The sequence below is a fragment of the Hemiscyllium ocellatum genome, chromosome 24 (genome assembly GCF_020745735.1).
Source record: "Hemiscyllium ocellatum isolate sHemOce1 chromosome 24, sHemOce1.pat.X.cur, whole genome shotgun sequence".
Classification (NCBI taxonomy): Eukaryota; Metazoa; Chordata; class Chondrichthyes; order Orectolobiformes; family Hemiscylliidae; genus Hemiscyllium; species Hemiscyllium ocellatum.
In genome coordinates, this window is record NC_083424.1 from 53,624,252 (window position 1) to 53,639,089 (window position 14,838).

Here is a 14,838-nt window from a genome sequence, read left to right on the forward strand (position 1 = left end):
TCTCAATTAATCATCACAGGAAGTGAGTGAATTAGCCAGCAATACATGGTGCACTGGTATAAATGGCACTAACCTCTTGGGTTTGGGCAGCCCCATGGGGGTAAGATTAGTGTCTTGTTTGGGAACACTTTTCCGGATTCGGATCTGGGAGACCTTCCTCAGAGATCCCTTCGATTTGCTGACAGACTTGTTGTAAGGTACGTGTTCCTGAAGAGGACACAAAATTGGTTACGACCAAGATCAATGTGAGGATAGGAAGAGGCCACTTCGACTGAGCTGGTCCCACCATTCAATTAGATCACAGCAATCCATCTTTAACACCATCTACACACCTTGGCACACAAAGCCAATTATAACTAGCTCAATTTTAAAATTTCCAACTGATTCCCAGCCTCAGCAGCTTTTTTTATGGGGATAATGGTGTGACATTGAGATTTCTGTTACAGTTTGCATGTGAACATTGTCAACGCAGCACGCAACTTTAAGGTCATGACCCTTGCTTCTGGCACAACTGTCACAAGATATCAGCGAATCTCGACGGAGCAGAAAGACGTCATTCAGCCCATTGAGCTCACACTGACCCACCGAACAGAAACCCAATCAGACCCATCCTCCGACCTGATCTCTGTAACCCTGCAGCTTCCCATGGCTAATCCACCCTAACCTACACATCCCTGAACACTATGGGTAATTTAGCATGGCTAATCCACCCTAACCTACACATCCCTGAACACTATGGGCAATTTAACATGGCCAATCCACCCGAACCTACACATCCCTGAACACTATGGGTAATTTAGCATGGCCAATCCACCCTAACCTGCACATCCCTGAACACTATGGGCAATTTAGCATGGCCAATCCACCCTAACCTACACATCCCTGAACACTATGGGTAATTTAGCATGGCCAATATACCCTAACCTATACATCCCTGAACACTATGGGTAATTTAGCATGGCCAATTCACCCTAACCTACACATCCCTGAACACTATGGGTAATTTAGCATGGCCAATCCACCCTAACCTACACATCCCTGAACACTATGGGTAATTTAGCATGGCCAATTCACCCTAACCTGCACACCCCTGAACACTATGGGTAATTTAGCATGGCCAATCCACCCGAACCTACACATCCCTGAACACTATGGGTAATTTAGCATGGCCAATCCACCTTAACCTACACATCCCTGAACACTATGGATAATTTAGCATGGCCAATTCACCCTAACCTACACATCCCTGAACACTATGGGTAATTTAGCATGGCCAATCCACCCTAACCTACACATCCCTGAACACTGTGGGTAATTTAGCATGGCCAATCCACCCTAACCTACACATCCCTGAACACTATGGGTAATTTAGCATGGCCAATTCACCTGGCCTGCACATCTTTGGACTGTGGGAGGAAACCCCCGCAGACACGGGGAGAGGCAGCATAGCTGACCACTGAGCAGCATGCTGCCCATCAACTTGGTCACCACTGAGTATATAAGCTATAACACGACCTGTCCTCATTGACTGAGCTCTTTGGGGACAGGTGGGAGTGGTCACATCACCGGACTGATAACCGGGTCCAACCACCGGCCTTCCTGTAACCCTCCCACCCTCAATTGCAATCCATCAGAGCTGTGTAGGTGACAGGACTCAGACACACCACTCTCACCGCAGTCCTTTGGAACTGCAGCAAGCCCCTTATCCTCACGTGCCCCAACCTTCATGCTGCACACACTACATCTCAGTTACCTTTGCAACTGCTGGCTGCATCAATCTTTAAGATTGATGTGAAATCCACCCAAAACCCTTCAAGTTTCAATAGGTATCTTCACAGTACCCTACTTTCCCATGCTGCTGGGTCACTCCCCATGTCTCCACATCAGAGACTTCCTGTAACTTTCTTGACTAATAACCAGGAACTATCCCTTTGTATCCTCCTGATGGCTTCTTTTCCCACCTGACTGTCTATCACCAGACCGAACAATGTTACATCAATCCCCTCATCTGAGACATTGATACAGATTATAAACGGCTCGGGTTCAAGCACCAGTTCTTGCTTCTGATCGCTGCCTGCTAACTGATTCCCAATTTCTGTGAATACATTGCGCCTTGCCCCACTCTTGTGCAGCACCTTCTAACCTAATCCAGACCTACATCAGCCAACCCACCTCTCACTGACCTGCCACCGACCAAATCTGAACTACTTCCTCATTGGAGATGAGAGGACACCCTCCTGGGTCAAGATGTTCACCCCCTAGCTGATTTGTCACACCAATTCTCAAATTCTGGTTCAATAATGTGGAGCCCAACATCCTGGAGTAACAGGCAGCTAAAGCAGATGATACTGCCTGGGGGTCGCTCTCTCACACATGTGCGCGTGCACACACACACACACACACACACACACACAGTCTCTCTCTCTCTCTCTCTCCCCCCCTGCAGATACTACAGGCAGGGGACTGTATGATTGGAGGGTCCCAATCTGTCCCTGGGAATGGTGATGGTCAGTCTGTCCCCATGAGCTGCCGAGCTGCTGTGCCATTTTCACAAATGACCCATGTCAAGCACCAGTGGCAGCACCAACCCCTGTAGGTGAATCCACACACACATGGAGACAGCTTACAAAACCTTTCTCCACACCACAGTGACCCCATTCACAGGCTTGGGAATTGTTGCTATCACTCAGGGAGAGCTGAGAGTGTATGAGGAGGTGGGAGGGGCCGAGAGGGGGTGGGTCCTGTTGGAGGTGCATGAGGTGGTGGGAGGGGCCAAGGGGGTGGGTCCTGTTGGAGGTGTATGAGGTGGTGGGAGGGGCCAATGGGGGTGGGTCCTGGCGGAGGTGTATGAGGAGGTGGGAGGGGCCGAGAGGGGGTGGGTCCTGGTGGAGGTGTATGAGGAAGTGGGAGGGGCCGAGAGGGGGTGGGTCCTGTTGGAGGTGTATGAGGTGGTGGGAGGGGCCAAGGGGTGTGGGTCCTGTTGGAGGTGTTTGAGGTGGTGGGAGGGGCCAAGGGGGGTGGGTCCTGGTGGAGGTGTATGAGGAGGTGGGAGGGGCTGAGAGGGGGTGGGTCCTGGTGGAGGTGTATGAGGAAGTGGGAGGGGCCGAGAGGGGGTGGGGCCTGTTGGAGGTGTATGAGGAGGTGGGAGGGGCCGAGAGAGGTAGGTCCTGTTGAAGGTGTATGAGGAGGTGGGTCCTGTTGGAGGTGTATGAGGAGGTGGAAGGGGCTGAGAGGTGGGTCCTGTTGGAGGTGTATGAGGAGGTGGGAGGGGCCAAGAGGGGATGGTTCCTGTTGGTGTCTGAGGAGGTGGGAGGGGCTGAGAGGGGGTGGGTCCTGTTGGAGGTGTATGAGGAGGTGGGAGGGGCTGAGAGGGGGTGGGGCCTGTTGGAGGTATATGAGGAGGTGGGAGGGGCCGAGAGGGGGTGGGGCCTGTTGGAGGTGTATGAGGAGGTAGGAGGGGCTGAGAGGGGGTGGGTCCTGTTGGAGGTGTGAGGGGCCAAGGGGGGGTGGGTCCTGTTGGTGTATGAGGAGGTGGGAGGGGCCGAGAGGGGGAGGGTCCTGTTGGAGGTGTATGAGGTGGGAGGGGCTGAGAGGGGGTGGGTCCTGTTGGAGGTGTATGAGGTGGGAGGGGCTGAGAGGGGGTGGGTCCTGTTGGTGTATGAGGAGGTGGGAGGGGCCAAGAGGGGGAGGGTCCTGTTGGAGGTGTATGAGGTGGGAGGGGCTGAGAGGGGGTGGGTCCTGGTGGAGGAGAGCAGAGCTTGCTGGTCCACCAGACCTCCATGGTGGTGATTGCTACAAGAGAGCTCGTGACCCCAAAACCTGATCCAACTTGGGGTCCCAGCCCCTCCAGGCTGAGCAGTGCTGGTCAATCAAAGCTATATATATATATACACATAAAGGCCACGTCAGGGTGAATGTACTCATCTCAATTAACTGACATTCAATTTTAGATGAAGACCTTTCAGTCAAACCAGATGGTGTTGAATTTTAGCTTCCATCCAGAGTATCATCTAAAACATTCATCCCGATTCTGTCTCCTTTCCCTTTAACTGGGAATACTGTGGTGCAGTGGCAACATCACTGGATTAGCGATCCATTGCTCTCGGCTAACGTTCTCAGGACATGGTCTCAAGTCGATCAAATTCAATTAATAATTGGAATTGGAAACTAATCTGAGTGACGGTGGCCATGAAGCTATCACCACATGCTGGGAAGACCCATGTCCTTCAGGGATGGAAACTGCCATCCTTTCTGGGTCTGGCTTGTGTGTGACCCACAGCCGTATCGCTGACTCTCAGCTGTCCCCCTGAAATGGCCAAGTGAGCTCATTCTAAGGCAGTTAGGGATGGGCAGCCAATGTTGCCCTAGCCACGATGGCCATATGTCATGAAAGAATTTAAAAAAGACCAAATCCATCAAGAGGCAGCATAGAATCCCTACAGTGCCCAACAAATCCACACTGACCCTCCAAAGAGTAACCCACCCAGACGCATTCCCCTATCCTACACATCCCTGAACACTCTGGGCAATTTAGCATGACCAATCCACCCGAGCTGAACATCTTTGGACTGTGGGAGGAAACTGGAGCACCCGGAGGAAACCCATGCAGACACGGGGAGAGTGTGCAGACTCCACACAGTCGTCCGAGGCTGGAATCGAATCCAAGAGCTATGAGGCAGCAGTGCTAACCACTGAGCCACAACATGAAGTCCATGTTAGGATATAGGTAAAGGAGGTGGGGTACTAATCAGCTTTAATCTGATTACACGGTGGAATTTGCTCAGGGCTGCATTGCACAGCTTTTTCTCCAACTTTGTCCACATCCCATAATAATCTTTCGATCTACCAAATTTCAGTTAACCCCCAGCTCCAGCCCGGCGTCAGTGCGACGGCTTGAACAGGGAGTTCTCTCTTGTCATCTTGAATGGTCCAGCTCTCACACTAAGGCAGGAACATGGATGGATGATGAAGACCGATCTCACTTACCTCTTTTTCTTCTGAGTGAAGTTGGGTTTCGACGTAAGTAATGCTTGGGACGAGGGGTGCAGAGGTCCTAAAGGTGCTGTCAGTAACAGTGCATCCTGGTGTTGAGGTAGGCGGGTCTGGTAAAGCGGGGTACGGCTCTTTAATGCAGTCAAAGTTCAAGGGCTGCAGGTCACTGTGGAGGAACAGCACAAAGGTTACACCAGACCCTCCCTTAGGAACCTGGTCACTGGCACGAAAAATGCCCAGTAAAACAGAATCACAAAGACGGACACCAGCCAACAGTTTTCTCCACGGTCTCCTGATGCTGCAGAGTGTTGATTCAGGAATGTCTATGTCTCAAAGACATCACCAGCAATCCTACCCAACTACAAGATGCTGCATGCTGCTGACATGCTGAACTGAGCATCCACACAACTGGGGACTCACCAATACAGACTGTCCAAAGGTAGGAGCTAGGGCTCATAACCAGCTCCATGGGTCATGGTCCATTCCTGCCCTGGCCAGGTTCACCACAATCTCATGGGACCGAAGCTAAACATTTTCTGCTCCAATTGCACCCAGTAGCCAGGCTAGTACACCCATCATACCTAAAGCTACAAAAGGAAACCTTCACCAACAGAAACAATACAGATTGCCCAGAGTGGATAGAAGCACAAATAGAATCAAGAGATTCTCTCTTGTTCAGGTCACTCAAGTGTAACCTCCTGGTATTAAGCAGACCGAGAATATGGAATACTGGGAGACTGAAAAGAAGCACACACTCCTCTACAGGTCAGGAAGGAACATTGCAATTTTCACAAAGGCAAAAAATGCCGTTGGCATATCTTTAATTATATTCAGGAGGAGACAGAAGGACTTGAGTGGGAGGATCTGAAGGGAGACCCGAGGTGCCTACACCAACTATACATCTGAACAGAAGAACTGATTCTCCATAGTAACTGCTCACCTGTACTGAGAAACCAGTGTCACACAGCAAATACTCACCTGTACAGAGAAACCGGTGTCACATAGCAACTGCACACCTGTACCGAGAAAGCAGGGTTCCATAGTAACTGCATACCTGTACTGAGAAACTGGTGCGCCATAGCAAGTGCACATCTGTACTGAGAAACCAGTGTCCAAAAGCAACTGCTCACCTGTACTGAGAAACCAGTGTTCCATAGCAACTGCTCACCTGTACCGAGAAACCAGTGTCCCACAGTAACTGCACACCTGTACTGAGAAACCAGTGTCCCATAGTAACTGCACACTTGTACTGAGAAGCCAGTATTCCACAGTAACTGTACGCCTGTACTGAGAACCAGCGTTCCATAGTTAGCACACACCTGTACAGAGAACCGGTTTTCCGTAGCAACTACAACACCTGTACTGAGAAACCAATGTCCCAAAGCAACTGCACACCTGTACTGAGAAACCAGTGTCCCAAAGTAACTGCACACCTGTACTGAGAACCAGTGTTCCACAGAAACTGCGCACCTGTACTGAGAAACCAGTGTCACATGGCATCTGCACACCTGTACAGAGAAACCAGGGTTCCATAGTAACTGCATACCTGTACTGAGAAACCAGTGTCCAAAAGCAACTGCTCACCTGTACTGAGAAACCAGTGTTCCATAGCAACTGCTCACCTGTACCGAGAAACCAGTGTCCCACAGTAACTGTACACCTGTACTGAGAAACCAGTGTCCCATAGTAACTGCACACTTGTACTGAGAAGCCAGTATTCCACAGTAACTGTACGCCTGTACTGAGAACCAGCGTTCCATAGTTAGCACACACCTGTACAGAGAACCGGTTTTCCGTAGCAACTACAACACCTGTACTGAGAAACCAATGTCCCAAAGCAACTGCACACCTGTACTGAGAAACCAGTGTCCCAAAGCAACTGCACACCTGTACTGAGAACCAGTGTTCCACAGAAACTGCACACCTGTACTGAGAAACCAGTGTCACATGGCATCTGCACACCTGTACTGAGAAACCAGGGTTCCATAGTAACTGCACACCTGTACTGAGAAACTGGTGCGCCATAGCAAATGCACACCTGTACTGTGAAACCAGCGTTCCATAGTTAGCACACACCTGTACAGAGAACCGGTTTTCCATAGTACCTGCAACACCTGTCCTGAGAAGTCAGTGTCCCGTTGCAACTGCACACTTGGACCGAGAAACCAGTGTTCCATTGAAACTGCGCAGCTGTATTGAAAGACCACTGTCAAATAGCAACTGCACACCTGTACTGAGAAACCAGTGTCACATGGCAACTGCACACCTGTACTGAGAAACCAGTGTCCCATAGCAACTGCACACCTGTACCGAGAAACCAGTGTTCCACAGTAACTGCACACCTGTACCGAGAAACCAGTGTCCCATAGCAACTCACACCTGTACTGAGAAACCAATGTTCCATAGTAACTACAGACCTGTACCGAGTAACCACTGTCCCATAGTAACTGCACACATCTGTACTGAGAAACCAGTGTCCCATAGCAACTGCACACCTGTACCGATAAACCAGTATTCGATAGTAATGGCACACCTGTACCGAGAAACCAACGTTCCATAGTAACTACAGACCTGTACCGAGAAACCACTGTCCCATAGCAACTGCAAACCCGTACCGATAAACCAGTGTTCCATAGTAACTGCACACGTGTACCGAGAAACCAATGTCCCATAACTGCACACCTGTACTGAGAAACCAGTGTCCCATAGTAAGCATACACCTGTACTGAGAAACCAGTGTTCCATAGTAACCACACACCTGTACTGAGAAACCAATGTCCCATAGTAACCACACACCTGTACTGAGAAACCAATGTCCCATAACTGCACACCTGTACTGAGAAACCAGTGTCCCATAGTAAGCACACACCTGTACTGAGAAACCAGTGTTCCATAGTAACCGCACACCTGTACTGAGAAACCAATGTCCCATAATAACTGCACACCTGTACTGAGAAACCAGTGTCCCATAGTAAGCACACACCTGTACTGAGAAACCAGTGTTCCATAGTAACTGCACACCTGTACTGAGAAACCAATGTCCCATAGTAACTGCACACCTGTACTGAGAAACCAGTGTCCCATAGTAAGCACACACCTGTACTGAGAAACTAGTGTTCCATAGTAACCGCACACCTGTACTGAGAAACCAGTGTCACAAAGCAACTGCACACCTGTACCGAGAAACCAGTGTTCTATAGTAACTGCACACCTATACCGAGAAACCAGTGTCCCATAGGAACTGCACACCTGTACTGAGAAACCAGTGTCCGATAGTAAGCACACACCTGTACTGAGAAACCAGTGTCCCATAGTAACTGCACACCTGTACTGAGAAACCAGTATTCCACAGTAACTGTGCACCTGTACTGAGAACCAGCGTTCCGTAGTTAGCACACACCTGTACAGAGAACCAGTTTTCCATAGCAACTATAACACCTGTACTGAGAAACCAATGTCCCACAGCAACTGCACACCTGTACTGAGAAACCAGTGTTCCATAGAAACTGCGCACCTGTACTGAGAAACCAGTGTCCCAATGCAACTGCACACCTGTACCAACAAACCAGTGTTCCATAGAAACTGCACACCTGTACTGAGAAACCAGTGTCACATAGCAACTGCACACCTGTACTGAGTAACCACTGTCCCATAGTAACTGCACACACCTGTACCGATAAACCAGTGTCCCACAGCAACTGCACGCCCGTACTGATAAACCAGTATTCGATAGTAACGGCACACCTGTACCGAGAAACCAATGTTCCATAGCAACTGCAAACCCGTACCGATAAACCAGTGTCCCATAGCAACTGCACACGTGTACCGAGAAACCAATGTCCCATAGTAACTGCACACCTGTACTGAGAAACCAGTGTCACATAGTAAGCACACACCTGTACTGAGAAACCAGTGTTCCATAGTAATCGCACACCTGTACTGAGAAACCAGTGTCCCATAGTAAGCACACACCTGTACTGAGAAACCAGTGTCCCATAGTAACTGCACACTTGTACTGAGAAACCAGTGTTCTATAGTAACTGCACACCTGTACCGAGAAACCAGTGTCCCATAGGAACTGCACACCTGTACTGAGAAACCAGTGTTCCACAGTAACTGCACACCTGTACTGAGAAACCAATGTCCCATACTAACTGCACACCTGTACTGAGAAACCAGTGTCCCATAGCAACAGCTCACCTGTACTGAGAAACCAGTGTTCCATAGTAACTGCACACCTGTACTGAGAAACCAATGTTCCATAGTAACTGCACACCTGTACTGAGAAACCAGTGTTCCATAGTAACTGCACACACCTGTACTGAGAAATCAGTGTTCCATAGGAACTGCACACACTTGTACTGAGAAACCAGTGTTCCATAGTAACTGCACACACCTGTACTGAGAAACCAGTGTCCCATAGTAACTGCACACCTGTACTGAGAAACCAGTATTCCACAGTAACTGTGCACCTGTACTGAGAACCAGCGTTCCGTAGTTAGCACACACCTGTACAGAGAACCAGTTTTCCATAGCAACTATAACACCTGTACTGAGAAACCAATGTCCCACATCAACTGCACACGTGTACTGAGAAACCAGTGTTCCATAGAAACTGCGCATCTGTACTGAGAATCAGTGTCCCAATGCAACTGCACACCTGTACCAACAAACCAGTGTTCCATAGAAACTGCGCAACTGTACTGAGAAACCAGTGTCACATAGCAACTGCACACCTGTACCAACAAACCAGTGTTCCATAGAAACTGCGCATCTGTACTGAGAAACCAGAGTTCCATAGTAACTGCACACCTGTACTAAGAAACTGGTGCGCCATAGCAAGTGCACACCTGTACTGAGAAACCAGTGTTCCATAGTAACTGCACACCTGTACTGAGAACCCGTGTTCCATAGTAACTGCACACCTGTACTGAGAACCAGTGTTCCATAGGAACTGCACAACTGTACTGAGAAACCAGTGTCACAAAGCAACTGCACACCTGTACCGAGAAACCAGCGTCCTATAGCAACTGCACACCTGTACTGAGAAACCAGTATTCCACAGTAACTGCACACCTGTACTGAGAACCAGTATTCCACAGTAACTGCGCACCTGTACTGAGAACCAGCATTCCACAGTAACTGTGCACCTGTATTGAGAACCAGTATTCCACAGTAACTGTGCACCTGTACTGAGAACCAGCGTTCCATAGTTAGCACACACCTGTACAGAGAACGGGTTTTCCATAGTACCTGCAACACCTGTACTGAGAAACCAGTGTACCATTGCAACTGCACACCTGTACCAACAAACCAGTGTTCCACAGAAACTGCACACCTATACTGAGAAACCAATGTCATATGGCATCTGCACACCTGTACTGAGAAACCAGTGTTCCATAGTAACTGCACACACCTGTACTGAGAAACCAGTGTCCCATAGTAACTGCACACCTGTACTGAGAAACCAGTATTCCACAGTAACTGTGCACCTGTACTGAGAACCAGCGTTCCGTAGTTAGCACACACCTGTACAGAGAACCAGTTTTCCATAGCAACTATAACACCTGTACTGAGAAACCAATGTCCCACATCAACTGCACACGTGTACTGAGAAACCAGTGTTCCATAGAAACTGCGCATCTGTACTGAGAATCAGTGTCCCAATGCAACTGCACACCTGTACCAACAAACCAGTGTTCCATAGAAACTGCGCAACTGTACTGAGAAACCAGTGTCACATAGCAACTGCACACCTGTACCAACAAACCAGTGTTCCATAGAAACTGCGCATCTGTACTGAGAAACCAGAGTTCCATAGTAACTGCACACCTGTACTAAGAAACTGGTGCGCCATAGCAAGTGCACACCTGTACTGAGAAACCAGTGTTCCATAGTAACTGCACACCTGTACTGAGAACCCGTGTTCCATAGTAACTGCACACCTGTACTGAGAACCAGTGTTCCATAGGAACTGCACAACTGTACTGAGAAACCAGTGTCACAAAGCAACTGCACACCTGTACCGAGAAACCAGCGTCCTATAGCAACTGCACACCTGTACTGAGAAACCAGTATTCCACAGTAACTGCACACCTGTACTGAGAACCAGTATTCCACAGTAACTGCACACCTGTACTGAGAACCAGTATTCCACAGTAACTGCACACCTGTACTGAGAACCAGCATTCCACAGTAACTGTGCACCTGTATTGAGAACCAGTATTCCACAGTAACTGTGCACCTGTACTGAGAACCAGCGTTCCATAGTTAGCACACACCTGTACAGAGAACGGGTTTTCCATAGTACCTGCAACACCTGTACTGAGAAACCAGTGTACCATTGCAACTGCACACCTGTACCAACAAACCAGTGTTCCACAGAAACTGCACACCTATACTGAGAAACCAATGTCATATGGCATCTGCACACCTGTACTGAGAAACCAGAGTTCCATAGTAACTGCACACCTGTACTGAGAAACCAATGTCCCATAGTAACTGCACACCTGTACTGAGAAACCAGTGTCCCATAGCAACAGCTCACCTGTACTGAGAAACCAATGTCCCATAGTAACTGCACACCTGTACTGAGAAACCAGTGTTCCATAGTAACTGCACACACCTGTACTGAGAAATCAGTGTTCCATAGTAACTGCACACACCTGTACTGAGAAACCAGTGTCCTATAGCAACTGCACACCCGTACTGATAAACCAGTGTTCCATAGTAACGGCACACCTGTACCGAGAAACCAATGTTCCATAGTAACTACAGACCTGTACTGAGAAACCAGTGTCCCATAGCAACTGCACACCTGTACTGAGAAACCCGTGTTCCATAGAAACCGCACACCTGTACTGAGAAACCAGTGTCCCACAGTAACTGCACACCTGTACTGAGAAACCAGCGTCCTGCTGTCACCCATACAAGCTGTTCTGACACTTACATTCTCTTATTGCTCTGCAGAATTAGCAAGGACTTGGTTTCACTCATATTGGTTCCATTTCCAGCGATGACATTGGACGGATGGAAACTGAATAAACAAAGAGAAACTCAGTGTGTTGATAAGGGAATCCTTCAAAACGACGTGTACGGGTTTTTGGGTGTAATGGTGGGGTGGTTGAAAGGCAGGAAAACCGCTGATGTGAGAGATAAAAGACTGTTGCATCATGAAAAGATGCACAATGTTGGAAAACAGTTACAAAGGGCTAAATCCCTCAACATTGCAAAATCTCGAATTGGAACATAACAGCTAAGGATTTTAACTTCAGCACGCCAACTTCAGAAAGCTTTAAGTGCGGAATGTTGCAGGTCGTCTTCTCTCAGAGATATTTACGCTCAAGTCTGAACAGAACCTGAACCTTCGTTGCACTCCATTAACATGTACACTTGATTCCTGCCAAGACAAGCACCAATCATCTTCTGTGCTGTTTTGTTAATTACTAAATCAAATGCTATTTCACAGTGAAAGGAGTCAATGGGACAGAAGGCTGTGTACGTACCTCGCTGCTCAGAGGAAGGAGTTTCTTACCTGATGCTAAGGTACACAGAGGCTGTTAACTGGTAATGGGGAATGGGGAGACCCAGGTTTGGTGATCAGTGGGGGGTCAGTGACAGGGAAGGAGGCTGGAGGGAGGTGACCCTGTTCAGGTGATGTCAAGAGCTGAGTCCTCACAGTTGGCAATCAATGGCTTTACTGCATTAGACCAGAAAGGTGTGTGTGATTAGGAAGGGAAAAGGCTTATTGGCATTTGTGGCAGGTGGATTAGTATAGAAGAACAAAGATATCTTGCTCCAACTGAATAGGGCCTTGTTGAGATGACATCCGCAATGGAGGGCACAGTTTCGATCAGATGAATGGACTTGCTTTGGATGAGGTACTGCAAAGATTCCTCGGATTAGCCCCTGGAATGAAGGGATTTCCTTAGAGGAAACTCAAGGAATTGGGATTTTACTCTCTGGAGTTTAGTAAAGTGAAGATCTTACTGAGATCTCCCAAATCACTGAGATTGCTTCCCTCAGGCTGGGGAGTCTACTGCTGAAAGGGGACCACCATTTCGGACTCAGTTAAAGAACCTTTTGTGAACTGTGAAAATTTGTGGGGGGCACGGTGGCACAGTGGTTAGCACTGCTGCCTCACAGCGCCTGAGACCCGGGTTCAATTCCCGACTCAGGCGACTGACTGTGTGGAGTTTGCACATTCTCCCCGTGTCTGCGTGGGTTTCCTCCGGGTGCTCTGGTTTCCTCCCACAGTCCAAAAGATGTGCAGGTCAGGTGAATTGGCCATGCTAAATTGCCCGTAGTGTTAGGTAAGGGGTAAATGTGGGGGTATGGGTGGGTTGCACTTCGGTGGGTCGGTGTGGACTTGTTGGGCCGACGGGCCTGTTTCCACACTAAGTAATCAATCTAAGTAAGTAAACTAATCTAATTGCTGTGAATCTTTGGAATTAAAATAATGAAGGGCATCAATAAGATGAACAGCAAAAGGTTTTTCCTGAGAGTGGGCATATATTTAAGGTGAGAGGGGAAAGATTTAAAGGGACCTGAGGGGCAGCTTTTTCATGCAGAGGGTGGTTTGTATTTGGAATAAATTGCCAGAGGAAGTGGTGGAAGGAGATACAATGACAACATTTAAAAGACATTTGGACAGGCACACAAATACTGAAAGGTTTAGAGCGATATGAGCCAAACACAGGCAAATGGGAACGGTTTAGTTTGGGAAACTTGGTCGGCACGGTCTAGTCAGACCGACGGGTCTGTTTCCCTGCTCTATGACTCTGCCCTGGAGAGCTCCATTGAACATACTTTTAAAAATCTGTCAGGTTGACTCAGCCTTGCGTCTTATGAATTCACAGGAAGTGGTGGGCAGGCAGGAAAATAACGCAAGGTAGATGATCAGCTCCGACCACAGAACAGTAGATAACGTTGGATGGACCGAATGGCCTCCACTGCATTTTACCTTCTTATGGAAGGAATAAAGGTCACAAATGAATCTTTAACGAGAAAATCATGGAATGACAATTGCCTGAAAAGTAATGAGGTGAGAATAAAGATCAGACCGTTAGGTACCATGAACGGTCAGGGACCAGACTGTTGGGAAATTGCTCAGGGTTCAGTCCCTGAAGCCTGTTCTGCCATTCACCGAGATCGTAGCTGACCTGTAACAATTCCACACCTCAAAACCGAGGATAAACAAAACGCTGCTGGAAAAGCGTTTCCAGCAACACATTTTCAGCTCCAGCATCTGCAGTCCTCACTTTCTCCTCGAAGATAAACAAAACGCCTCAGTTTTGAAAACAGCAGAAAGGCAATCAAATTAATTTGCCCCTACTGCAACAGTCTGTTAAACAAAACTGGGGAACTGGGGATGGTGACTCTCAAAAGGCCTCTTGGCCCGATATTTCAATATTACAGGATATAATGTATTTGGAAACAATCTGGAAGTAATGCAAGGTTCCTGCAGTCAGGCAAAAATGGCAATTGGAAAATAAATGGTCCAAGTGACATTAAGACACAAACTATCTCTTGGCATTAAGACATGGATAAAAAGGAATCGATCATGCGAATCAATTCTGGTCTCCTTCCTATCGGAAAGATGTTGTGAAACTTGAAAGGGTTCAGAAAAGATTGACAAGGGTGTTGCCAGAGTTGGAGCATCTGAGCTACAGGGAGAGGCTGAACAGGCTGGGGCTGTTTTCCCTGGAGCGTCAGAGGCTGAGGGGTGACCTTATAGAGGTTTACAAAATTATGAGGGGCATGGATAGGATAAATAGACAAAGTCTTTTCCCTGGGGTGGGGGAGTCCAGAACTAGAGGGCATAGGTTTAGGGTGAGAGGGGAAAGA

The 14,838-nt window shown here is 48.3% G+C and overlaps 2 protein-coding genes across 3 annotated transcripts in view; both read right to left on the reverse strand.

Annotated features, from left to right (window-relative positions):
• LOC132827255 (melanotransferrin-like) overlaps positions 1–14,838 on the reverse strand; it is a 426,978-nt gene that overhangs the window by 142,184 nt on the left and 269,956 nt on the right. The gene's annotated exons all lie outside the window — the stretch shown is intronic.
• The window catches only part of wu:fi75a02 (uncharacterized), a 90,521-nt gene that overhangs the window by 8,004 nt on the left and 67,679 nt on the right, over positions 1–14,838 (reverse strand). For both annotated transcript variants that reach the window (XM_060843794.1, XM_060843793.1), the window contains 2 exons: positions 4,987–5,158; positions 74–207 (listed from right to left, as the gene is read on the reverse strand). In XM_060843794.1, coding sequence (XP_060699777.1) covers positions 74–207; positions 4,987–5,158 — 306 coding nt within the window. The remainder of the gene's footprint in view (positions 1–73; positions 208–4,986; positions 5,159–14,838) is intronic.